The sequence below is a fragment of the Oratosquilla oratoria genome, chromosome 40 (assembly GCF_046742065.1).
Source record: "Oratosquilla oratoria isolate Oo_2021 chromosome 40, ASM4674206v1, whole genome shotgun sequence".
NCBI lineage: Eukaryota > Metazoa > Arthropoda > Malacostraca > Stomatopoda > Squillidae > Oratosquilla > Oratosquilla oratoria.
This window is the reverse complement of record NC_134816.1, coordinates 348798-376181: the sequence shown is the minus strand read 5'-3', so window position 1 is coordinate 376181 and position 27384 is coordinate 348798. Positions and strand designations below refer to the sequence as shown.

The following is a 27384-nucleotide window of genomic DNA, read 5'->3' as shown; positions in this document are numbered from 1 at the left end:
TATCTTCAGCTTCCTTCTATCACACACCTTCTCAAACTGTCACTAACTTCCTCGATCCCTCCTCTCATCCTGCTACAAGCGCAGTATTGTCAGCAAACAACAGCTGGCTCACCTCCCACTTTTCTCCATTTTCTTTAATCATCTCCAACCCCTGACCTACTACCTTTGCATTCACCTCTCGCACCACCCCATCCATGCAAAAATTGAACAGCCAGGGCGACATAACACATCCCTGATGAAGTCCTACCTTTACCTCAAAACACTAACTCTCTCCATTTCTAACCCTAACACAAGCTCTACTACTCTCATAAAAACACTTGACTGCTCTTCACAGCCTTCCTTCTATCCCATATATCTGCAGTACCTCCCACAGTGCCTTCCTGTCTTCCCTGTCATAAGCCTCTTCCAAATCCATAAAAGCCCAAATAAAATCCTTCCATTTTCCTATAGTTTTCCCACATATCTGTCTTACCACAAAAATCTGGTCTACACATCCCCTACCTGTCCTAAAACTACAGTTCCTCACCAATTACTCCCTCTGTTCCTCTCCTATTTCTCTCAATCAAGACCCTCCCAAACGCCTTCCCAACTACACGTAACAAGCTGATCCCTATGAAACTACTATGCTCACACTTGTCCCCCTTTCCTTTGTAAAGCGGAACTATACAGGCACTCCTCCAGTCCTCCGGCACTCTACCCTCTCTTAAACAAACATCAAATAACCTCACCAGCCAGTCCACCATAACTGTACCCCCTTTCTTCAGACATTCTGCATGGCATCCATCCAACCCAGGTGCCTTACCTGCTCTCATCATCTTAACGGCTGCTTTCACTTCATCCTTCCCTATTTCTCCTCCATTTTCCTCACTCTCGTTTTCTTAGCGCTTCCCACTGCAACTACCTTTCCCTCCCTATCCTCTTTCACATTTAACAACTCCCTAAAATACTCTGCCCACCTTCCTCTCACTGCCTTCTCTTCCATTATCATCTCTCCATCTGCACCTTTTACCTTTTCTTCTCTACTTGATTTGCCTCCTCTTCCTTTTTAATTTCCTTCCAAAACATCTTTTTATTCCTTTCAAAATTTTCTGTCATACTCTTTCCCCATTTCGCATCTGCTCTGCTCTCCTCTTTGCTTCCTCTATCTTATGCTTAGCTTCCCTTTACTTTGTACCTCTCATACGATTTCCTCGTCCTAATTTGTAGCCAATCTATGAATGCCTGCTTCTTCTCTTTTACACCCTTCTTTGCTTCCTCATCCCACCACTCACTACCCTTCCTTCTATTCCCTCCCGCCCTCCTTGTTCCACACACCATCTTTGCACACCTTATGACTCCCTCCTTGAACCATCCCCATTCCTCCTCCACTCCTAGTTCTACTCTATCCTTTACTCTCTCAACTTCTTATACTCATTCTCCTTTTTTTTCCTCATTTAAGCAGTTCATTCTAAGTACCTCCCTACCTTCTGCCCTTTTCCTCTTTCTCCACTCTCAATTTATCTTCCACCAGGAAATGATCTGATATTCCCCCACTCTCTCCCCTTAAAACATGTACATCCTTAACCCTTCCTACCATACTCCTGGTCACCACTATAGTCCATTAACGCTCTATCTGCCACCCTTCCATCCACCACCCTCTCCCATGTGTACTTATGCTTGACTTCTTAAACACTGTATTTGCTATCATCAACTCTCTTTCAAGACACGTCTCCACCATGAATTCTCCACTACAATTTTTACCTGGAACTCCATACTTTCCAATCACTCCGTCAATTGGTTCATTTCCTACCCTAGCATTTAGGTCTCCCAATACAACTACATTGACATTTCTCCCTAATCCCTCTATGCACTCATTTATATCCACCCAAAAAGCCTCCCTTTCCTCTACACTCTTTTCACTACCAGGCCCATATGCACTTACAAAAACCCACATCTCCTTTCCCAGCTTCACCTTCATCCACATCAACCTTGATGACACCTTCCACTCCACTACCCGCTTACTTATCTCTTCACTTACTAGTATAGCCACCCCTTCTCTCCCTCGTCCCCTCTTCACTCCTGAGTACCTCCCAGCTACACTCCCAAACTCACAGTTGCCCTTTCCTTTCATTTTAGTTTCACTCAAAGCCAGTACATCCATCTTTCTTCTCACAAACATACTGCCTATCTCTTCCCTTTTACTCTCATATGTACCACATCCATGCACATTAAAAGACCCAAACCTTAGGGTACTGGTTTGAAAGCTCCCAGACCCTCTTATGCCTTTACTTTCTCTTTTAGAAATATCCCCTTTTGGGGCTACAGGTAGCACGACTCCTAATCCCATCCCCCGTCCCTTTTATGACTCAAGTGGAAATACTTGGTGGCAGTATTCTTTTGCCCCCACCACAGGGTAGGTAGGCAAAAAAAGGAAATGAATATTCAGAGAAATAGTGCAGGACAGTAACAAGGGGTTGGGGGACAGCATAACGGAGGGACAGTCGTAGTATAAAAGTGTCATCATTTCTCTATGTACAGAGTTTTCCTCCATCACCGACAAAATGATGTGTGGATCTGGTCCGTAGGGGCGCCTCATATAGACCCTAAAGTATCAACTGCATGCTACTCTGCCACAATAACATGCAGCCATTACCCCAGACGGGGTAATATAAAAATAATATAAATAGATAAAGATAAAATAAATGAATAAATAATGTAAAGATAATGTGCATTGCTCATACTACATACAACCTTACCACATAACAATATCATTCATACGTAAGACAGCTATTCTCTACATTTTGCAGGGAAAAGCAATGGATGTGCCCAAGGGCAGTTGCCATTGTAGTGGGGATGTGGGTTTCCAATCTAGACACTTGAGGCAATGATCATAATTATTAACCACACACACACACACACACCTTATCACTCATCAACAAAGTCACTCCTCTCTACATTCCAGATATTTTATCTACCACAATTCCAAAGTCAAACTTCTTTCCCTTTCAGTTAGTTTCATTCAGTATCAACATACCAATTTTACATCCATATACCAAAGGCTCTTTCCCCTTTACAAGGGAGGTAGCCAAAAATCAAAGGCATAAAATCCACTCCCACCCATTCCATCCTCACATACTCCATTCCCATTCACCTTCCTCCCTCCTGCTTATCTTGGCTCTTCCTGGATGATGGGTCATCCCTGCATCTTGCCCATTGCCATGGGTCAGAAGCAGTGTAGCAAGACATGGCACATCCACAGCAAAGCCACTTCATTTAATAAATGACTTCCCTTCTCTGTCCCCTCATGCAGATGGGGAGAAATCCTTGGCCTGCATCACTATTATTTACACACTCTCTCAGCCCCCATGCCCCACCCACTCCCTTCCAAGCACCACAGCATCACCCATACACAACCATTCACCCCTATCTTCTGTCTTATCCCATCCTTCTCAATGCCCCTTTTACCCCATCCACCCATCTCATCCTTGGTCGCCCCCTCTTTTTCTTCAATCAGTCTTTCCATGTGTCCAAACCATCCTAATACTCTTTCATCAAACCAACCCTATTCTCCTCCTCACTTCCTTGTTTCTCACTCTAGCCTTGTGACCTCTACTTCTCAGGCACCTAATCTCAAACACATTCAAACTCCTCTATTATTTTCCATGTTTGTGCCCCATACAAAGCTGTTGGCACAATCACTCCATACAATCTCCTCTTATCATCCATTCCCAAATGTCTTTTTCTCATTGCACTTTTTTATCCTCCAAGGCATTTACTTGCTTCTCTCAATCTACATTCTACCTCCACGTCTCCCTTTTCTGCCACATCCACACCCAAGTATCCAAAACTATCCATTTCCTCCAGTCTTTCTCCCTTAATACTCGCCTCCAGTTTGGTGCTACATTCTCCCCTTGTATATCTCATCACCTTACTTTTACCCACAGTTATCTTCAACTTCCTTCTTTTGCGCACCTTCCCAAACTGTTACAAACTTCCTTAATCCCTCCTCTGATTCTGCCACAAGCACAGTGTTGTCAACAAACAATGACTGGCTTATCTCAAACTTTTCTCCATTTTCTTTGATCCGTTACCTTTGTGTTTACCTCTTGCACCACCCCATCCATGTATAAATTGAATTGCCAGGGTGACATAACACATCCCTGGTGGAGTCCCACCTTTACCTCAAACCACTCACTCCATTTCTGATTCCAACACACTCTTATTACTCTCGTAAAAACTCTTGACTGTCCTGAACAGCTTTCCTCCTATCCCATATATCTGCAATACCTTCCTGTCTACCGTCATAAGCCTTTTCCAAATCCGTAAGACCCAAAAAAATATTCTTTCCTTTTCCAGCTTTCTCATATATCTGTCTTACCATAAAAATCTGATCCATGCACCCCCTACCTGTCCTAAATCCACACTGTTCCTCTCAATCAAAACCCTCCCATAAACTTTACTAACTACAATCAACAAACTGATCCCTCTGAAACTTCTACACTCACACTTATCCCCTTTTCCCTTGTAAAGTGGAACTGTAAAGGCATTCTGCCCACTCTAAACATTAAATAACATCACCAGCCAGTCCACCATCACCGTACCTCCTTTTATACATTCCACCTATCCAACGGTGCCTTACCTGCTCTCCTAATCTTTCTTTATTTCTCCTTCATTTTCTTAGCACTTCCCACTGCAGCTACCTTTCCCTCCCTATCCTCCACATTTAGCCACTCCCTGAAATACTCTTTCCATCTTCCTCTTACTGTAGTCTCTTCCATTATCATCTCTCCACCTGCACCTTTTATTCTCTACTTGATTCGCCTCCTCTCTTAGTTTCTTCCCTCCTTATATGGGAGGTAGCCAAAAAACAAAGGCACAAAAACCACTCCCACCCATTCCATCCCCTCCACCCTCTTATCTTGGCACCTCTTGGATGATGGGTCATCCCTGCATCTCACCCACTGCCCTTGATCAGAATTTTTTGTTACTTTCAAAATAGTCATACTCTACCCCATTCCACATCTGCTCTCTTCTTTGCCTCCTTTATCTTTAGCTTATTTCTCTTTTCTTTGTACCTTATGTGATTTTCTCATCCTATTTTGTAACCAATCTGTGAATGTTTGCTTCATCTCTTCTACAACCTTCTTTACTTCCTCATCCCACCACTCACTACCATTCCTTCCATTTCTTTCCATCCTCCTGTTTCTACATACTATCTTTGCAAACCTTGTGGCTTCCTTCTTGAACCATCCTTTTTCCTAGTTCTACTCTATCCTTCACTGTCTTAGCTTCTCCTTGTATTCCTTTTCGTATTTAAGCAGTTTACTTTAAGTACCTCTTTATCTTGTCCTTTTCCTCTTTCTCCACCTACCCTCCACTTCCCTTCCACCAAAATGATTTGATATTCCCCTGGTAATAATACCGACTATTGCCTTAAATTTCATTGACCAATACACCATAGCCTCACAGTGGTCAACAAGTCCTTAGGCCCTTCCATAGACCTCTCCATGAAGAAATACTGAGTGACTGTCTGGGTTTTATTAAACTGGAAAATGTTTTGGAGTGACAGGTTCATGAAAGCAAGGCAAGGGAAGCAGTTGCATGCTGTCAACTCTCCTTATGTAAAAGATTTGAGTGAAGATTGGTAAAGCTGGTAAAGCTGATAAGACATTGGGTGCAGTCTGGGAGTGCCAACCACTCAAGATTACCTCCAGACAGAGGTGAGGGTAATGACAAGATATGAAGATAAGAGGCAACGATATGATTCATTCTGATGTCCATTTAACCCTTCAATGGTCTCAGAAAAAGAAGATGGAGGAGGAGAAGGAGAAGAAGAAGGAGAAGAAGAGAGGAAGAAAAGAAGAAGAAGAGAAAGAGAAGAAGAAAAGAAGAAGAAGAAAAGAAGAAGAAGAAAAGAAGAAGAAAAGAAGAAAAAAAAAAAAAAAAAACAAGAAGAAAAGAAGAAGATGAAGACAACAACATAGAGTGGTGGATATCTGGAACAAACTGGATGAAACAATAGCGTCAGCAAAAACTATCCACGAATTTAAGAGCAAACTAAACTAGACACTATGAGATACAAAGACAGAACACCATGAATGTAGCTCCCTTTCCCTTAAGATACAACTAGGTAAATACACGCAAAGGAAACTGGTACAAATTCATTGAATTCCACCCTCTTCATGCCAGGATTTCCCATGGGCTTAAATAAAATTTGGATACATTAAAAAGTTTATAGGATTCCAAATATATTATCAACAAACCATTCCTAAATTTAACAATAAATATGGCCTAAACAAAATGTATATCTTCTTTATTAAATGCATGTAGTAACTTTAGAAAATCATCTTGGTCCATATGACGGGCTCTCTTCTGATCAAACCCACTACCTGCTAAGACTTTCTCTACTTTGTTCTTCATATCTAGATCTTCTGGCAACGTCTTCTTGTGTAAAGAACAAAACGTTTTGTAATTTTTCTCAAGTGTCTGTAAAAGAATAAGAATAAATCTATAAACAAGTACATAAATAGTACAATAGAAACAAATTCATTTCATAGAATTAACGATTCAATCTTACAAGGGGCAAGGAGCCTTTAAGGTATATAGATTACACGACACTCCACCTTACCTGAATTACTGCTGACTGTTTAAAAGATGCTAAAAGGGTTTTATTTTTCCTAATGAAGGCCACACGTAGCAACCCATCCCATTCTTGGAAGTTTATGTTAGGAACTGGATTCTTAGGTTCTATTCTGACTACTGAAGATTCAACCTGGGAAAAGATGAACAAAATAGAGTAAATTATCATTCCCTTCCTAGGGAGTGTGATAGGGATGGAAAGGGTGGTAGTGGTTTTTATGCATTTGTTTTTTTGCTACCTCCCTTGTAAGAGAGAAAAAAGACTTTGGTATATGTATGTATGTATTGTTCCCTTCAGGAAATACAATACATAGATACCAGTCTATTTTCCTTTACGAATCCTCAAATGGTAGTAAACATGATTTGGCTTTGAATTAACATGTTCCTTCACATTCTATTAATAAAGTGTCTAAACCACTTTACACGAAGAAGGATGGGCAATTGAATGCTAGAGCAGATGTGCCAGTTGGTGTCACTGGAAAATATATCATGCCTGGAAAGGCTGAAAACAAGAGAATGAGCTTTGTACTGAAGGAGAATTGGACATTGCTAATATAATGTTTAAAAAAGAAAGAGATGCATAAATATATGTGGGTTGTTGTTGTTGTTGTCGTTCCCTAGACTGTCTGTCCGAGCAGTCCCGTCTCCACAAGGAAGGCCACAGCCGAAACTGGGTTTTCCCACAAATCCTTTATAGAGTGTGGGTTATATATGTGGGTTATATATGTGGGTTAGAGTGGTTGGTGATTGGATAGTTGATTACAAAGTCATATCAATGGATTACAAAGGCAGAGCATGCCGACAGGATTTTGGTCCATATCTAGGTTGGATGCAAAAAAAATATATATATATATAAAAATGATAAATAAATGAATACACAAATAAATAAAAATTATAATAATGTAAATAATAATAAACAAAATACATAAATTAATGCATAGGAAAAATACATAAATAAATGCATTGGACAAAATACATAAATAAATGCATTGAACAAAATACATAAATAAATGCATTTCTTTGCATATGTGTAATTAGAAGTGTGGTCTGGCATTTGCTTAGTTGTGGGTACAAATCCTACACTTTTCTCAACTTCCCAGCTGTGAATGTTACCTGCCCCAACATTTCCTTAAGCACATAGGGCAAAGGTGACAATTTTGGGTGCAGCTTTGCACTACCTGACATAGGGTCCTCCTCCTCACCTTCTAAGAGGGTGTGCGCATGAATATTCATGTGAATGTGCTGAGAACCAAGTACAGTGTGTCTGATCATCAGCTGGTGGAAGAAGAGGAATCGGAGCAGAGGTAACGAAATAGAAAAAGGGAAGAAGACAGATATGTTGAAAATGATTGTAGGGATAAAAATCAAGGATACAAGAGAGCTTGTCATATCCGAGGAGTGTGTGGAATGAAGTTGAAGGAGGGAGTGAAAACGAAAAAGGCGTGTTTTAAGGAGGATGATTAAGTTTGCAAAAGTGGAGTATGGGATAATAATTGTTACTCAAGTTTCACAGATTGGAAGCCTGCCACAGACTTCTCTGGGGAAGAAACTTTGAGTCAATTTAAGTCCCTAGTTCATAGCAATACAAAATGGGAACCAGTCAACCGTTGTCAGTTGTTTTATAAATACAGACAAAATACAGCTGATGATGAGTGAGGGAGATTTTTGGCCTAGTCCGAGGAACAGGCAGGGCTGGGCACATTCCTCAGTGCATTTCGCTTTAGTTTGGCCACAGTTAGCACTCACAAACTATTAAAGCAATATAGGTGCCGGTATACTATATGGCCTATGAAATTTTTCATTGATATAGTATGTAGCAGTAAGGGGAAGATGGGCAGAATATTTTAGGGAGTTGCTAAATGTGAAGGAGGATAGGGAGGGAAAAATAGCTGCAGTGGGAAATGCTAAGAAAATGACCGTGATGAGTGTGGAAAATGGAGGAGAAATAAGGAAGGATGAAGTGAAGGCAGTTGTTTAGATGATAAAAGCAGGTAAGGCACCTGGTCTGGATGGATGCAATGCAGAATGTCTAAAAAAAGGAGGTACAGTGATGGTGGACTGGCTGGTGAGGTTATCTAATGTTTGCGGGAGAGAGGGTAGAGTGCCGGAGGGCTGGAGGAGTGCCTGTATAGTTCCACTTTACATGGGAAAAGGGGACAAGTGTGAATGTAGTAGTTTCAGAGGGATTAGCTTGTTAAGTGTAGTTGGGAAGGTTTATGGGAGGATCTTGATTGAGAGGATTAGGAGAGGAACAGAGGGAGTAATTGGTGAGGAACAGTGTGGATTTAGGATGGGTAGAGGTTGTGTAGATCATATTTTTGTGGTAAGACATATATGTGAGAAAGCTATGGGAAAGGGGAAGGATGTTTTTTGGGCTTTTATGGATCTGGAGAAGGCTTACAACAGGGTAGACAGAAAGGCACTGTGGGAGGTTTTGCGGATTTACGGGATAGGAGGAAAGCTTCTAGGAACTGTCAAGAGTTTTTATGAGGGTAGTCAAAGGGCATAATTCCCCTCCCACCCATTTAATTCCCATCCACTCCACTTCCATTCACTATCCATCCCTCCCTCTTTTCTTGGCTCCTCCTGGATGACAGATTATCCCTGTATCTTGCCTACTGCCCTGGGTCAGAAGCAATGCAGCAAGACAAAGCATATCTATAGCAAGGATACTTCATTTAATCAGTGACCTCCCCATCTCCATCCCTTATATATTAACAGAACCTAACTAATCACAATCTACATGTATTGTGGAGGCTTACTTATGTTATAAAGAAAAAGAACCATGCACAGTCAACAAATATCTATCTTACAAACCTTAGGAGGAGGTCTGAAGTTGTTCTTGCCAACCTTCATGAGATGTTCTACTTTAGCGAGTAATTGAGTATTGACTGTTAGCCGGCAGTAGAGTTTATCTCCTGGTTTAGCAATTAATCTTTCAGCAAACTCTTGCTGAAACATGAGAATTGCGCACCGGAAGATGGGACGATGAAGTAACAATTTGAAGACAAATGGAGAGGATATCTGAAAACGACAAACAAAAATAAACTTATGTGTACCAAATCATATGCAGTACAATATAGTATAAGGAAAAACTGTAACGCAATTCAATAACTCCATCATATCTACCGTTTAAAAAGCACTGGGAATGAGTACAACACTTCCGATGCTAAAATTTTGATGGGAACATATGACAAGTTCAACGCTCAGATAGCAGCAAGGGTTGAGTGTCCCTGGTGGGATGCTGTCACCTCACACACACCCTCTCCCCTCTACAGTGTGTATGCTGCCTGAAAATGGATTTTGCTTTGACTCAGACTGTGTCTAATTTAATGGACTGACTTGGAGGGGTGGGGGGTGGGGGTTAGAGGAAGAGCAAGAGACACACAGAAAGAGAATGAGGGAGAGTGAGTGAAGGAAAAAGAATAGAAAATAAAAGAGAGCAAGAGCAAGAGAAAGAAAAGAGAAATATCTAGAGGTATGGTAACCATAAAACTACCAGTAGCATCCCCCTTTCCTCCAAGGCAATATGGTTGAGTATACCATGTACCAACAGTTTTTTCAACAGGTCAAAATGCACAAGTACATCTACTTGGTATTCTTTCAGAGCATAGCCCTTAACCTGTCCTACACTGAATGATACATTCATATACCAAAAGGCCTTCTCCCCCTTGCAGGGGGGATGGCCAAGTCAAAGCACACACCCATCAAAAAACCCAGTCATTGTCCCTCCTATCTTAACTCTGTACGGATGAAGGGGCATCCGTGTAATCTTGACGCTGCTTGGGTTTGTGGCAACACAGCACGACAGAGCACCTCCACAGCAGTGCCAAGTCAGAGTTTGTTTACTGCTGCTGCTTCATTTCACAGTGATCCCTTCCCCAATCACCCAATTGAAAAATACATTGTAAACAAAAAGAAATCCCATTGGGCCACATCCTTCCTTCATCCATTTATTGAAAAATACATTGTAAACAAAAAGAAATCCCATTGGGCCAATCATTCCTTCATCCATTTATTGAAAAATACATTGTAAACAAAAAGAAATCCCATTGGACCACATCATTCTTTCATCCATTTACAACTTCCCATTCACACCTATCTTTTGCACTGTCTTCTGACATCCAGTGTCCTCTTGGTTCCCCTCAAGTTCCCTCCCTCCACTTGCTTTCCACATTCGTTTTGCTAGTTTTCCTTCATTTATTCTTTCCATAATCACAAACCACCTCAACATTCTTTGAGTAACCCTATCCTCTTTTTCCATCCCCCACTCTCTGCCTCACCTCAACAATTCTCATTATCTACCCTTATACACCCCACCATACTTCTAAAAAATCTTCTTCCCAAACACAATTAACCACTTTGGTACAATGACACCTATGTAAGCGTGAGTGGGTACACAAGGATGCCAGTGTTGACGCCTTGATTATATATATATATTTTTTTGTAGCTATACATGAGTTACCTCTGGATTCTGTGAACTGGTTTGATCATGTCTTGTGTTTATTATTACTCAGAGAATGAGTAATAAAGCAATGACTTTATATTTTATAATACAAATAGTGTGATGCATCATTCATATGCTGGCTGACACTGTGCACGAGAATTTGGCTCTTACTGAAGTGGTTAAATTCTTCCTTTCTACCTTCTATTCAGTCTTTGCTCCATACAGTGTTGCAGGCACAGAATGACATTTATTCTTCTGCCTCTGGCTGTTAATAGGCCATTTCACTCATCTGCGTGTTACGCATTCATCATAAACAGTTACACCTGTCTCAATGAATTCCTGGAAACCAACAATGGGTGCCTCCAAGTGACGTCCTGTCAACACCTTCCATGAGGCTCATATTCAGTCTCTGGGTTGGGCACAAGACCTTTCTCTCAGCTTAAATTGTATTTCCTCCCATTTCCTCCACCTTTTTTACATATGATGAGCTGACAACTGCTCTCCTTTTCTTACTACTACAAGCCAATGACATATAAACAGTCTCACACTATTAGAACACAATGGTCAAATATTTCTTCCTAAAGAGGTTTCTCTGACCATAAAACTAAGCTGTGGGTATAACACCAAAAAGTGCTCATGGATTACAGTCATCGTAAGTCATGATATACACTTACCAAAGACAAACAGGCACTACATATAATTGGACGTTTATGTAAACATCATGCTAATAAATTAAGACCCCATGAAGGCACTACATATAATTGGACATTTATGTAAACATCATGCTAATAAATTAAGACCCCATGAATATGTTCCAAATAACTTCAACAGAAATGAAGTATTAGTAAGAACCATATATTTCTTTTGTATAGCCATGCAGTATGCAGTATTTACATATACATATGCATTCCCTGAATATAGTTTTTTGTTAATCTGATTTCCTTGAGTAAACATGCCAAAGCACAATACAAAGGTCCATCTTGCAAGAATACTTGGCAAGAAACTGAATTCATAATATATAACACACATAACATGGGAGGCAGAGAGTGGGGATAGGAAAAATGCTGTCAGATTGGGTAGATCAAAGAGTAGAGATGGTTTTTAGGCATATATAAAGAGCACGCGAGGCAAGATGAGGAAAAGTGTGTGGCGTGCTGTCGTTTCCATCTAAGCTCCTTGTAGATGAACAAACATCCCTGTTCCTTGCTCATGTCAGAGGCAATGCAGCAAGACACAGCACCTCCACAGCAGGGCCCAACAACCAAAATTGGTTTACTTCCACTTTCATTACAACGCAACACCCCTCTCATCCACTAAAGATATATACAAGGCAGACCAGAAAAATTCCTTCAGATTATGTCTTTCCTCCTTCATTTACTATCACTCTCCAAGCAACACTATCTTTTGCCTTTCCCTTCCTTCCTCTAGATACTCCTCTTATATCCAATATCTCTCCCAATTACTCCCTGTTCCCCTCCTAATACTCTGACTTACACCACCCCTTAAATATTACTGACTACACTCAACAGACCAACACATCTAGAACAACTACATTTATAATTATCCTGTTCCCTTGTAGTGAAACTATACATACACTCTCCCAATTCACTGGTGCATTTCTTTCCCTTAGACACATATCAAACAATCTCACCAGCTACTCCACTATAACTACTCCCTTCATCAGATATTACATATGACAACCATCTAACCCAGTGGTTCTTAACCTTTTTCCACGGCCCATACCCCTTAATATCTCAGAAAAAAATTCTTGTAGCCCCATCCAATACAAATACAATGCAAACATATAAAAAGGATTAGTGATACAAGCCTTGCTTTACTTTCCCATAGTAAGTATACAATTCCATTGCACTGGCTATCATATCTCGTACCCTTAGGTTAAAGGTTTCACACTGTAATGGTGGCATAGAATATTCTTTGTGTGTTGTACATAAGTATTTGTAATATTGTTTATTTATCATTATTGTGAGATATGACCTTATTATATACATTATGTTATATACATTATTGTGAGAACCAAGCGTGTATGTTTTCCCGCCAAAGTCGGAGCTTGGTCGCGTCGCTTAGCGCCAGTCTTGATTATGCTTACGAAGAGATCGCACGCTTGTTTTTGTAGTGTTTGTAATTAATACAATATTCATCATTATTTCATTATTTGACTGTTTCATTGGCCACCCTGATACAATATCCTGGCTAAGAACCACTCTTTTAACCCATGTGCTTTCTTAATTCTCATTTCTTTCAATGCACTCCATATTTACCCTTTTGCTAGTCTTATCATTCTTCCCAGGGCGGTGGGCAGGGTGCAGGGGTGACCCGTCATCCAGGAGGTGCTCAGATGAGAGGGAGGGTGGGAGGGGTGTGGAGTGTGTTTGGGGATGAAATGGGTGGGAGTGTTTTTATGCCTTTCCCTTTTTGGCTACCTCCCTTGGAAGGGGGAAAAAGCCTTGGTATATGTATGTATCATTCTTCCCTCCCATCAATCATTCTCTTAGCATCTCCCACTACCAGAATCAAAGCTTCCTTATACTCTCTTACATTCAGCAGTTTGAAATCCCCAACCCAACTTCCAGTCACTAACTTCAGTTTCATTACTATTTATCCATCTACATGCTTTAACCTTTCCTCTCTAGTTGACTTGCCTCCATTCACTTTTTCACTTCCTTCCAAAAGGAACTATATCAAACAAAACTATACTAGGTAAAATACCATATTAAATGCATGCACTGTTTTCTTTTTCAAATAAATGCAATATAAGAATCTATCTCCTAATAGCACCATTCTGGAGGTTGCAATATTATTTCATATACAGACGCTCCTTAACTTACGTTTTAGTTACGTTCCGAACGGCTGAACGTAAGTTGAAAATGAACGTAAGTTGTTACTGTACTATACATCCGTAAATTCTATTACCGTATCTTATAAAACACCCCTAAATCATTAATTATACACATAACATTGTAAAATAATAACATTAATTTCAAATAAATTAAATTCAAGCAACATAAATTGAGATGGTGGAGGAGGATGATGAGGCAAGTTTGTCGTTTGTGCAATGTAAACAATGGACGCAGTGTCATGCGCAAGTATTGTTTGAACTACGGAGAGCGTGCTAAACTAAAAAATTCACTCAAAAATTTTTTTTTTTTAGTCAGTTCAAACATAAAATCGAAAAAACGTAAAACGAATGAACGTAAGTAGAGGAGCGTCTGTATACTGTTATTGTAATTCCCAAGACTATCTGGCCGAGCAGTCCCATCTCAATGAAGAATGTCATGTCTGGATTGGGGTTTTCCCATATATCCAGCGTAATTGTGTACAATGCAGTCTTCCATAATGTGTACTATAGTGTGGGGTGAAGTGTTACATCTTGGACAGTTGTTGCTGTTGTCGTTCCCTAGACTGTCTGAGCAGTCCCGTCTCCCCAAGGAATGCCACGGCCGAAATGGGGTTTTCCCACAAATCCTTTATAGAGTGTATGTTGTTGTTTGCATGCGTGATTGTGTATAATGCAGTCTTCCATTATGTGTTGAATAGTATGGGGTGAAGTGTTACATCCAGTCTCCTCTTGTAAGTTAGAAGGGCGAGATGATGGCTGTACTGCCTGGTCATGTGGAGTCTGTCCTCTTGGGGGAAGAGAGGATTCAGAAGGATGGATATCAGGAAGTTGGGCATGCAGTAGTGTGTTCTTTCCGTTTGTTGATGTCATATATACTATTATGTGATACAGTGAGGCTTCCATTTATGAGCATAATCTGTCTAAAAGTCCCATTTGTTAATCATAATGTGAATCCACTCTAAGCCCTACTTGGACCCCATATTTGGAGGAAGAGAAGGAGGAGGAGGAGGAGGTGGAGGAGGAGGAGGAGGAAATATAAAAATAAAATAAATATAAATAAATAAAATATATATATATATATCAGCTAAGGAGAAGACAGAAGATTGGGGAGAGTAGAGAATGGTTGTGTATAGATGATGCTGTAATGCTGGAAAGGAGCAGGTGGGGGATGGGGAGAGGGAGGATGTGTGAATATTTTGACAAAGCCTGAAGAGATTTCTTCCCATCTCCTCTTTTTCTGCAAGTGGGGATGAAGAAGGGGGTTCACCAATAAACTGATGCAACGTTGATGTGGATGTGGTGTGTCTAGCTACACAGTTTCTGACTCAGGCAAATGCATGAGATGCAGGGATGGCCCGTCATGCAGGAGGAGCCAAGAAAAGAGAGAAAAAGGGGTGGTGAATGGGAGTAGAGTATGTGAGAATGAAATGGGTGGGAGTGGATTTATGCCTTCGATTTTGTCTATCTCCATTGTTAGGGGGAAGTAACTGTTGGTATAAGTATGTATACAAATAGCAAATACAGACTCCCCACAATTTATTTGAATTTCTTACTCTTACAAGGGGACAAGGGACTCTGGTGTATTTACTAAAACAATCACTATTCAATCTGTTCATATATAGATATCTCTGTGCATCATGTTTAGGAATGTATTTTCATTATACCAGTAAGTGTGTACTGATACCTAGGTTTGCTACATCATTGGTTTTCCACAAATATAACCCAACTATGCAATGCAGTTTGCTTGTAGCTAATAAACCATTACCAACTTATATACGATTACAATAAAAGGCTTAAACTCACCTGATATGGTAAATTTGCAACACAAGCATCAAATGTTGGAAGTTTTGCCTTTAGGACATCTCCGACTCTTATTTCTAATTTTGACTGATATGGGGTTCCAATGAATCTCTTATTTAATTCAGCAACCATGCGAGGATCCACCTCACAGGCTATTACTCGCTTGCCTTTCTCTAACAATTTGATGGTCATATTTCCTGTGCCTGGCCCAACCTGTAAAAGGATAATACATTAATAAACAAATGCATAAAAGATCTTTCAAGTACAAAGTTCTGCCATCCTTTGATGAAATTGTGTTTTCTCTTTCAAACTGCATGAAGGTTTGTTTCCATCATAATGGAGCAATTAATATCTGAACCCAGTCAAATGTGGTCCTGTGTAATTTAGCAGTTAGGAAATGGAATAAACATTAACCCCTTCGTTACCGACCCATTAACCTTACGTAAACAAACGTTTCAAACCGTCCCACGAATGGCTGTAGCCTTATGTTTGTAAACACAGACACTTGTCACCACGTGGGTAGCAATAACCCAAAAACCGAGGCCTTGAGAGCCCTCAATACACACAGCTTATAACTGTGACACGTGTGTGTCACAGGGAGCACACTCAGTTCCTAGCGGGTGCACTCAGCCGTGACACACAGGTGTCACAAAACACACATCCTGTACTCAAGGGTTTAATCACAAGTTACCAACTTGAAAATCATCTTGACTCCTTTCAAATTTCTCATCCAACTACACTACAGCAAACCCTCGATATAACTGATGATATGGGGATGGGTCTGTCATTATATCAGAAGATCCATTATATCTGATGGAAATACCGGACAGATCCGTTATATCCCGAAGTTTGTCCAGTATAAGAAATTACTGTAAACTCTTGATATAACAGACGATATGGGGATGGATCTATCGTTATATCCAAAGATCCCTTGCTATAACGGATGAAAATCCATTACAGCGAGGGGTTGTCTGGTTAGATTTTTTGTCAGTTTTATCCAATATATCAAGATCCATCATAACGAGGGTTTACTATACTTCAAATCTGCTCTTCCTTTGGCTTTCTCCACCTTACCCTTTGGTCTCACCCTCTTTTGTCCATACCTCAAGCGTGCTTTTCAGTTCTTCTTCGCGACCATTCATCATAGGGTCACCTCTTATCTGCCACTGCACAAATGTCACAACCTGAGCTATATTCATAAGACTCCTGAACATAAACCCACCTCAAGTATAACATCTGTGGACTTCAAACCAGCTTTCTCAACCATTGAAGTGATGACTAGAGGATTTTTCAATATGTGTTGGCCAAGATCTGTATTAAATACCAATCCCTGCTGAGGTGTGGCTGGCTTTGCACCTTTTATGCCAGCCTTGGTTGTCACAACCTTGGACACCTCTTTGTGCACGCGACATTTTTTCTGCACCCGCTCCTTAGGCATCCTGCTGAAATGCAAAATTATACATTAACAAACTATACATTAAGTTTTGTGGGTTTAAGTCATTGGAATCTTAAGAAATACAGTAAAACATATCCAAAATATGAGAAGACTAGTTCAGTAGTCCTCAACCTAGGGATCACAATTCCCGAAGGGTTTCTCAGCCTTACTTGGCCCATTCACCCCTTTCACCATTTGTCAGAATGTCATTCCCCCCCTCCTTTCCAAGATTGTCTGTTTCAAAAGGTGCATTCTAAATAATATGCAAATATTACTAAAAACCCTTTTATTTTTTCCAAATTAGTATATATTTTTCCCAAATTAGTATAAATCCAGCCCAGGTGACAGGCCAGATAGGCCAAAATCTATAATTGCTTTCCTCACCCCGTAAGCTGACTGTGGTCACAAATCACCCCCAGAAATCCCAAAATTCCCCCCTGGGGGTGAATTTCACCCATAATGAGAACCCCTGCTCTATAGGGACATGAGAAATTCAGGTAAAAAATAACTAACTATTTGAAGGCAGCTGGGCTGTTTTTTCTTGTCTATACAGTTGACCATTGCAAATTTTATTACAGGGGTCAAGTCAATACTATAGATAGTTTAAGGGGGTCGTAATATGAAAAACATGAAGAACCACTAGGCTAACTAATGAAGAGCTCTGTCCCTCTTAATTTCCTGTCCTAACCTAGCATAACTTGAATGTCCCTTTCACTGCAGTGATTTTAGACCATTTGGCTATTTTCACTAGTAATTAAAGCCTGTAATGTTGCTTATGGAAAAATTAAAAAAAAAAAAAAAAAAAAAAAAAAAAAAAAAGTATAATTCAAACACTATGAATAACATTAAGTAATAGAAAAAACACCCAGGAAGTGTTGACACAAATACAAAATCTCTGTCGCCACTGCATCACCAACCAGCTCAGCTTTGGTCTAGCATAGTGAAGTCAGCCCAGGCAAAAGTAATAAGACAAACCAAACTCAGCCTAATGTTCATATATCAAATTCAAAGACAATCATCATATTACATTATTCTTCATTAATTTTTTGTTTAACTTGCTTTACTCCCTTTGATACTCGGGTGCAAATGTGGCAGGAAGGGGTGGAGTGGAGGTGGAGGTAGAATGTAGATTGAGAGAGGCAAGTGGATGCCTTGTGGATGCCTTTGTGGATTGGAAAGTGTAATGAGAAATAGACATTTGGGAATGGATGCTAAGGGGAGATTGTATGAAGGAGTGATTGTGCCAGCAGCGCTGTATGGGGCAGAAACATGGAACATAGGAGAGGAAGAGAGAAGGAGTTTGAATGTTATTGAGATGAGGTGTCTGAGAAGTATGATAGGGGTTACTAGGCTGGATAGAGTGAGGAATGAGGATGTGAGGAGAGCAGGGGTGATAGGGGAGTTGGGAGATGGGGTGGATGAAAGAGTATTGGGATGGTTTGGACACATGGAGGGAATGAGTGAAGAAGGACTAGTGGATAAGATATGGAAGGCAGATGTGGAGGGAGTGAACATGAGGGGATGTCCTACGGTGAGATGGATGGATGGGGTGAGGGGGGCTTTGGGGAGGAGGGGAGTGTCTGTTGAGGAAGGACGAGAGAGGACAGAAGAAGGGGGTGAGTGGGGAGTGGTTGTGTATGGATGATGCTGTGATGCATGAGGTGGAGTGGATGGGGGGATGGGGGGGTGAGGTAATGTGTGAGAAAAATTTGACACAGCCCGAAGGGATTTCTCCCCGTCTTCTCCTTTTCTGCATGCGGGGATGGAGAGGGGGGGGGTCACCGATTTAATGAAGCGACCTTGCTATGGATGTGCTGTGTCTTGCAACACTGCCTCTGACCCAGGGCAGTGTGCTGGATGCAGGGATGACCCATCCAGGAGGTGCCAAGAGGGTGGAGGGGAGTGGAATGTATTAGGGATGGAATGGGTGGGAATGGTTTTTATGCCTTTTTCTTTTTGACTACCTCCCTTGTAAGGGGGAAAAAAGCCTTTGGTATATGTAAATACTCCCTTCGCTTAAAAAAATGTTCCATTACAGAATATGAAGGTATTTTTTTCAAAAGTGCACACCTTGTGATATAACATTAGAAAATTAAATATTAATTTTGTAAACTATAATATATCGATACAATATACGTATTTCTTGGTGGAAATCAATAACAAAAAAATTGCTAAAAGCAAATAAATTTCTGAGCAAAGCTGTTATCATAGGATCAAGATGCCATGTTATCTGTCCAGTCCCACTTAAAGCAAATACACTACTGAATGAAATTGTGACCACAAGATCTGGAAAACACCCTCAGTACTTCCGTCAGCACCTCGCACAGTACATATTTTTAAAACAGTATTACTGACCTGAGATTCATATATTTCTTAAAGCTATACAACTTATGTACACTCCTCAGTCTGGTTGGATACCAAAACTGGCTGTCAACATCCCTGACAACAAGTCTAATTACCAACAGAATTATAGGTATCGCATTATTAAATGCAGGTTAGGTTAGGTTTGAATTGATTTTGTTCGAAATTTGGGAATATAATTCCCAGGGGCTTTTAAGTAAGCCCATTTGAAGGGTAATTCAATGCATGAGTGTGTGCAGTCTTGGATGAATTTATCACACTTTAATTTCTATGACAACTGCATCTATCAAAACAAAGATGGTGTCTCAAGCAGTCCCAGTGGCTATGTTTCTAAGGGTATCACTTATAGCAACCTTTTCTGTTGTATATTTCTACCAAGGAAAATGTATGAGGATGTATTATAATTGACAAGATTAATATTTAATTTTCTAATGCTATATTGCATAGGTGTGCACTTCTGAAAATTTACCAATATGAATACCATATATCCTCACTCCCATGGATTTTATAATAATAATAAGTTTATTTGGCATTGAATCAATATACATGAAGCACAGATAATGAAAAGAACACAGTTCAAAATAACAACTACAATTGCTGAGGATAACACAAAAAAAGCATGTAAGCTTATTTCCATATACTTGGTCATTACACAACGAACTGTTAAATGTGAACAGTGCTCTCAAAAGTTGTTTTATTATAATTAAACATTTTAGCAATATTCCCTGTCTGGAGTATTAATCCCCATTTTGGGGTATTGGCTACTCAGTAACCCTACCTAACCATTCCATAAAACAAAGTAGATCTTTCAAACACAAAATAGAAAGTGTAAAATACATATCTGCATGATACTGGAAAAGAACCAATTTTCATATTAGGGGAGCGGTCTCACTAAACGCCGACCAAAACCACACAATGACGGGTTTTGCTCAAATGCATAATTTATATATATAAAATACCATATGGTTGCATTATTTGACCTATTTTCTTTAAAATGTGTGACTTCTATGTAAAATGATCAAAGAGAAGTTACGTTTTTATCCTTTGCAAAATTACCAACCGGCAACCAACGCCGACCAAACCCAAACAATGACGGCTTTTGCTCAAATGTATAATTTTAAATAAAAATTAGCATATGGTTGCATTATTTGACCTATTCTCTGTAAAATGTGTGATTTCCATGTAAAATCATCAGAGAAGTTACGTTTTTATCCTCTGCAAAATTACCAACCGCCGACCAACGTCGACCAAAGCCGACCAAAACCACACAATGACGGTTTTTGCCCAAATGCATAATTTATATATAAAAAATAGCATATGGTTGCATTATTTGACCTATTTTCTTTAAAATGTGTGACTTCCATGTAAAATCATCAAAGAGAATACGTTTTTGTCATTTGAGCAAAAGCTGTCATTGTTTGGGTTTGGTCGGCGTTGGTTGCCGGTTGGTAATTTTGCAGAGGATAAAAACGTAACTTCTCTTTGATGATTTTACATGGAAATCACACATTTTAAAGAAAATAGGTAAAATAATGCAACCATATGCTATTTTTTATATATAAATTATGCATTTGATAAAAAAACATCATTGTGTGGTTTTGGTCGGCTTTGGTCGGCGTTGGTCGACTTTGGTCGGCGTTTAGTGAGACCCTTAGGGGAAGGTCAGATAGGTAAATTTTTAGAACTGCACACCTACACAATATTGCATGAGAAAATTATTTGTTAATTTCATAAATTATAATACATCAACATAATATGCAATTTTCTTGGTGGAAAGCAAAAACAAAAAGTTGCTAAAACAGATTCACTAAGGAACAAAATCGCAGCGGTTGAATAAGCCATGTTCGAATTGCTGAGAAATGATGATAAATTCGTCTATTCTAACCTAACCTGTATTTAGTAATTCAGTACATCTAATTCTAAAGATCATCCAGTTCATTGTCGTCAAGGATGCTAATGGCCTAATTATTATTGTACCTCGGGCAATTAACAGATGATGGCAGAACCACGTGTTCTCTTATAAAGTCCAAGAAAGCCCTATTGTCTTTGTAAGAGTGTTTATTAATGTCACCTGGAGTTGGAGAAAACCCAGTGCACACTGTGAATGCCGTCGTCTAACTGACAGTGACTGGTCTGGACAGACAAACATGATGTCTCGATTCTATGTACACAGCTTTATTCAGTAGTATATTTGCTTTCATCAAGGTCTTTTTAACTTTTATTTATTTCTGACAAGAAAAATGTATATTAAATTGATGTATTATAATTTACAAAATTAATAATTCATTTTCTATTGCTATATCGCGTAAGTACTTCTAAAAAAAAATACCATCAAATGACATGTTCTTGCTTGTTCAAATAAACTTTGGGAAGTGCAAAATACTTTTCAGTAATCTATACTATAGTAGTTCCATGCATTATAAGAATACAAAGATCTATAAAAGCAAATATTCCAATAATAATTCCTAATGGTGTGGTATGGAGTCCATATTAATGATAATAGACTATGGTACTGGTACCAAAACAAAATAGACGAATGTTCTTTAATATAATTTACCACCAAGCAAGATTACAGATACAACCACAATATAACTAAGTTAACTCATAACCGAATAATACTTACTGATATAACTTTAACGCCTTTGGTTCCGATTCAAATTATATAAACTATTACATGTAACTATTACTATATCGTGCCTTACACCGTGTCTGTGAAACTCTGAAGTAAAGTAAACGATTTACTAATGGAACATACGATTTCTATTCCTAACAAAAAACAAGGTTCATCATCAGTACATTTAATAATCTATTGACAATATGAACCACCTTTTCATGTAAATATCTATAAGTCAGTATGATATATTACATCCTAAAGTCTGGCCTACTTAGACCAGACTGTTCCACCTTTTGCGTGTGTACGACATTGAGCAATAGTTATATCAAATAAACAAATGTATGACATATATCTCCATAATTATGATTCACAAGCACATTTAATCAGAATCACGCTACTGTAATTTCCTTAACATTATATATAGTTTATGGTATTATTTACCTCCAAGGATGGGATAAGTTTACGCACGTGTGTCAAGAAACGTTGCCAATTTGAAAGGAATCTTGCTGTGTATAGCGGTATAGAGTACACCAGTATTATACGTTCTCAGACAAGAACAACTTAAATTAATTCAGTTTGTGCATACTGAATGATATATTCTAAGATTCTTGTCATATATGAAGGTTATTTATATACTATGTTGTTATTCTAAATTTGATAGAACAACACGAAACTTATTGTAAAAAAAAAATCGAAAATAATCTTACTAGGTGCTACACTGCCCTCGATGCGTAGTTGTGACGCGTCAAAAAAATAGATTACATATAGGGACTTGTAGTTCTTCATACTGAAAATACATAACCTTTACACACGCATTTTAATGAATAGTAAAATTACATATCATACAATTAAAATTCTACATGGTTTTCTTCTTGTTTAAATGTGCTGCACTTCAATTATGCTGAGTAGCAGACTAGCGATTTATTTTTTTGTAAAGCTAAATTTGGAGTCGTGGGTAGGACGTGGGGCGTGGGTGACGACCGCCTATCCAATTTCTGGGTAAATTGTGAGAGCACCACCAGAACTTCAGACACTGAAACAGTCCAATTAATAAAAAAACATTAAAAATTCTACACTTTGAGGTTGTTGTGACTATCAATGAGGTCTTTAAACATTTTCCTATTTTATTCGAGGACGCCTTTGGCAATGTTTATCCCACCTAATAATAAAATCTATCAATATCCTCGGTGTGTTCAGACTTGGGTACAGCGCAGATGTTGATAAATATTTATTAAAAGGTGGAATAAACATTGCCAAGGCGTCCTCCAATAAAATAGGAAAAATGTTTAAAGACCACACTGATAATGATCACAACCAGGGTTGCCGTTTCGTAGAATTTTGTACCAAAACATAGAAAATAGCGGCATGTGGCAACTGCACGAAGACACGAGGATTTTTTTTTCTACATATCACGCTGTTCAAAACATTTAAAACTCAAGCTGTTGTTTAAAAAACACTTAACTAGTTATCAAATAATAAATGGTATATCAAAATATGACTTTTATTGGTAATTATGTTAATTATAATATATTATACCCCAAAAGATACGTATTTACGGTGTAGAAAAAAATTCTACGCTCAAGTTTCAGCTTTCTTTTTGCGATAATAATGTAATTTTATTTTCATATTCTACTGAATATGTTAGGGCATGGGGTTCATATATACATTCAAGAATAAAAAAAACTAGAACCAACATTTTGTCAAAGTTTGACAAGTATATCTTGCTATGAAAGTCTGCACACGTCCGAGAAAAATGTATGTCCCGGTATGGCAACACTCCCATTCTACACGGCAGTGTAGAAAACGCGGCATCCCTGGTCACAACAACCTCAGTGTGATTTATCGCATTCTCTGTAGCGGCTGTCCCTTAGCATACATCGAAGAATCAGGTCGAGGGATTGAAAAGAGATTGAGCGAACACAAAAATGACATAAGGGCACACAGGACATCCAGATCCCTTTTTCGCCACCTCGAACAATGTAACAACCTACCTGATTGGAACAAAGTCGAGATTCTGCATAAGGGATTACAAAAGAAAATGAGAAAGACGGTGGAAGCTGCACATATAAACATCCAAGTAAATAGCAACGATAGAGAAGGGTTTATATGCCTTTATAAAGCAGCTAGTCTTTTAGTAATTAACGCTCTGGAAAAAACCTGACGCTCGAAGCTTGGCGAGTTCCTCCCACTGTTGATATAAATTTTGTGATCATGATGTTTTATTGCGAGTCCTCTGAAGAAGGTCATAGAGACCGAAACGTTAGGACAATAAACGTATTCTGAAGCCCATCTTCATTTACCCTTCCCCTCCTATCAATCTCTCATTTGTCACAATTTATATATATATATATGTATGTATGTATGTATGTATATATATATATATATATATATATATATATATATATATATGTATATATATATACAGTATATACTAATAAGAACACGGATACTTGTGTTCACTAATGCAAAGTAGATCATTTGGAAAAAAAAGAAACAAAGCAGAGCGCTTTCGTATGTTTTGCACTAATGTAATATACGAAAGCGCTCTGCTTCGTTAGTTTCTTCTTTCCAAGTGGTCTACTTTGCATATATATATATATATATATATATATATATATATATATATATATGGATATATATATATATATATATATATATATATATATATATATATATATATATATATATGGATATATATATATATATATACATGATAGTGGTTACATAGCATTCAACCAATGTTTTAGGGTCTGCTTTAATGCGTCCCTACGGACCGGAGCCACACATTATTTTGTCTATTATAGAGTAAAATATCTACCCATAGAAACAATATGTTATTTATTTTATTACGACTATCCCTACATTATACCGTTCTCTTGAAATTGTCTTTTGCATTTTATTTTATTATTTCTCTTCTCCTCCTCTTTTGGTGGTTGTGGGGGAGGGGCAGGGGAAGTTCTGCCATCTTGATTCCCATGCGAGTTTTAAAACGCGAGAAAGTGGGACGGAATGATGGGACTAGGGATCCAGCTCTCTGTATGTTCATCCTACGAGGAGTCAAGGCAAAAGAGTGTCTGGAAGGATTACTCTAACTTAGGGCCATATCCATGGGAAGGGCCTTAGCCCCCAAATTCAATTAATCCCTCAATTTTTTTTACTTAAAAGAACTTTAAATACACTGCACCGGAAAACTTACAGAAAATAAGCTGTTTATGGTGAATTTGTGATACATGATGTATATACATAGAATATAAAATTGTAGCTATCATTACAGGCATATCAAATATCAACAATGATTATATATATATATATATATATATATATATATATATATATTGATAAGTATTTTAGACAAATTATTTGGATTATGGAGAAAATAAACACAGGGGAAGGCTTGGATCCCTAAACACTCTAACGTCTCGTTCGCGTAGAACTTCTTCAGAGAGTGTATGTAGAACTGCAATTGAAGTTTATGTACTAAATCTAATTACCTTTTCGGACACTTGGGAAAGGTCGTTTTTCTGGCGTGTTTTAGAATTAAAATACTAGTTTGTTTAGCTAAATTGATAAACCCTCCTCGATGATTCGATGAATTATTAGTTGAAATATATGCTGATTCAACAATTCTTCTAGTGAATTTATCAAAACCTTTATGTAGCACTTCAGCTTCTCTCCAGTTTGGTAAATGATCGAATTTTTCCGCATGAACTACTAAAGAATTAGATGTCCTATGTGCTTTTATGTCGTTTTTATGTTCATAAATTCTTTTTTCTAATCCTCTTGACGATTCGCCAAAATAAGCCATTGAGCAACTATTGCACGGGATTTTGTATACGACGCTGTTTTCGGAATTGGTTCTTTTTTCGGAAGTCTTTATTAAATCACCTATCCTCTTGTTAGTTATTTTAGCTATGTTTATACCTGATTTTGTTAAATATTTGTCTATTATTGGTGACGTTTCTGAGCCAGGTACTGATATAAAATTTGTATTATTTTTATCATTTCTCTCTTTCTTTCCGCGATTGTAGATATTTATTGCTTTTCTTTTTGTTCTTTTCAACATTCCCTCTGGATATCCAAGTTTGTCAAAGGTTTTCATAATGTAATCAAATTCGCCTTCTAGGTATTCATTACTACAGATTCGTAGTGCCCTGAGAAAAAATCCTATTACTATACCACTCAAAATCTAATAAATAAGGTCAGACCGTTTGCATTATTGTGCGCAGCTTCTGACGTCATTAGGCTGGGTCCGTTTTCTCTATGTGATACACTGAAGAAAACTGTGAAACGCCAAGGAACACAGGAACTATAATATTTTATACACTATATATATATATATATATATATATATATATATATATATATGTATGTATATTATATAATATATATTATATATATTCATATATATAGACAAGGACTATAATATTTTATATATCTTTTATATAATATTTGTCAGAATATAACTAATTGCGTGGAGCGGTGCGAGCGAAGGCAACAGCTTACCCGAACGACGCACCAGCTTCAACTGACAGCTATAGGACCCGCGAACCCCACTTTGAACAGCCAGGTGACGTTCACGGGCCCGCTGCGCCAACTCCCTCGAAATTCGGTCGGAAGTGGTTAGACCTATTATTCCTTAGATCTTGATACCACTCTTTGTCCTATCATCATGTGCGGAGAAGTAATGTACTAAATCCTCTTTGTTTGTCTCCTTTCTGTATATTGAGAAAGTTACAGTTTTTCCCACTCGTCGTATTAACGTATCTAGGAAGGGCAATTGTCCGTTTTGTTCCTCTTCTACGGTGAACTGAATATCGCTGTTGACCGCGTTAAGCATTCTCACTTTATTATTTACATTGGTGTTTTCGGGGATGATTGCGAGGACGTCGTCTACATATCTAAACCAGTGTGATCCCCTACCATTGATTCTGATAAAGTTTTATTAAGAGAAACTATAGATGGAGTGACAGCGATAGTGAAAAAGGATTCAAACAGGGGATTGTTACATGTTACCAAGTGTTAGCCATTAAAAACGAATGCGTCATCCCAAGAAGATTCGAGAAAGTTTTAATAAATCTAGGCTTAGACAAAGACATAGTAATCACCAATGCAGATAAAGGAGGTGGTATCGTGGTCTTATCAAAAGAGGACTATATCAGTAAAATGTTAGAGCTCTTAGATGACGACAATACTTATCGCAAAAAACATATAGGTTTCGTAACGAATGAAGCAGATAAATGAAAAAAAAACAT

At 38.5% G+C, this 27384-nt stretch overlaps 1 protein-coding gene across 2 annotated transcripts; it reads right to left on the bottom strand.

Moving 5' to 3' along the window:
• Positions 1–6198: 6198 nt before the first annotated feature.
• LOC143020613 (dimethyladenosine transferase-like) lies at positions 6199–22729 on the bottom strand. 2 transcript variants are annotated; one of them, XM_076177053.1, is made up of 6 exons: positions 22574–22729; positions 16945–17164; positions 15726–15935; positions 9436–9642; positions 6608–6751; positions 6199–6465 (listed from the first exon to the last, which is right to left on the bottom strand). In XM_076177053.1, exons 2-6 carry the CDS (start codon positions 17158–17160, stop codon positions 6271–6273), a joined length of 972 nt encoding a protein of 323 aa, XP_076033168.1. In that variant the 5' UTR covers positions 17161–17164; positions 22574–22729; the 3' UTR covers positions 6199–6270. The 2 variants fall into 2 exon arrangements, with proteins under 2 accessions (XP_076033168.1, XP_076033169.1); XM_076177054.1 differs by having other exon boundaries at positions 16945–17161; positions 22574–22673.
• Positions 22730–27384: the final 4655 nt, after the last annotated feature.

Bases quoted from the DNA above. Each gene is read 5' to 3' on its own strand.
- LOC143020613 (XM_076177053.1), bottom strand. From the start codon at position 17,160: ATGCCTAAGGAGCGGGTGCAGAAAAAATGTCGCGTGCACAAAGAGGTG. The intron at 15,936-16,944 runs GTGGGTTTATGT...ATCCTTTTACAG, and splicing joins CCACAGATGTTATACTTGAG to GTTGGGCCAGGCACAGGAAA. The intron at 9,643-15,725 runs GTGAGTTTAAGC...TGTCGTTTTCAG, and splicing joins TTGCAAATTTACCATATCAG to ATATCCTCTCCATTTGTCTT.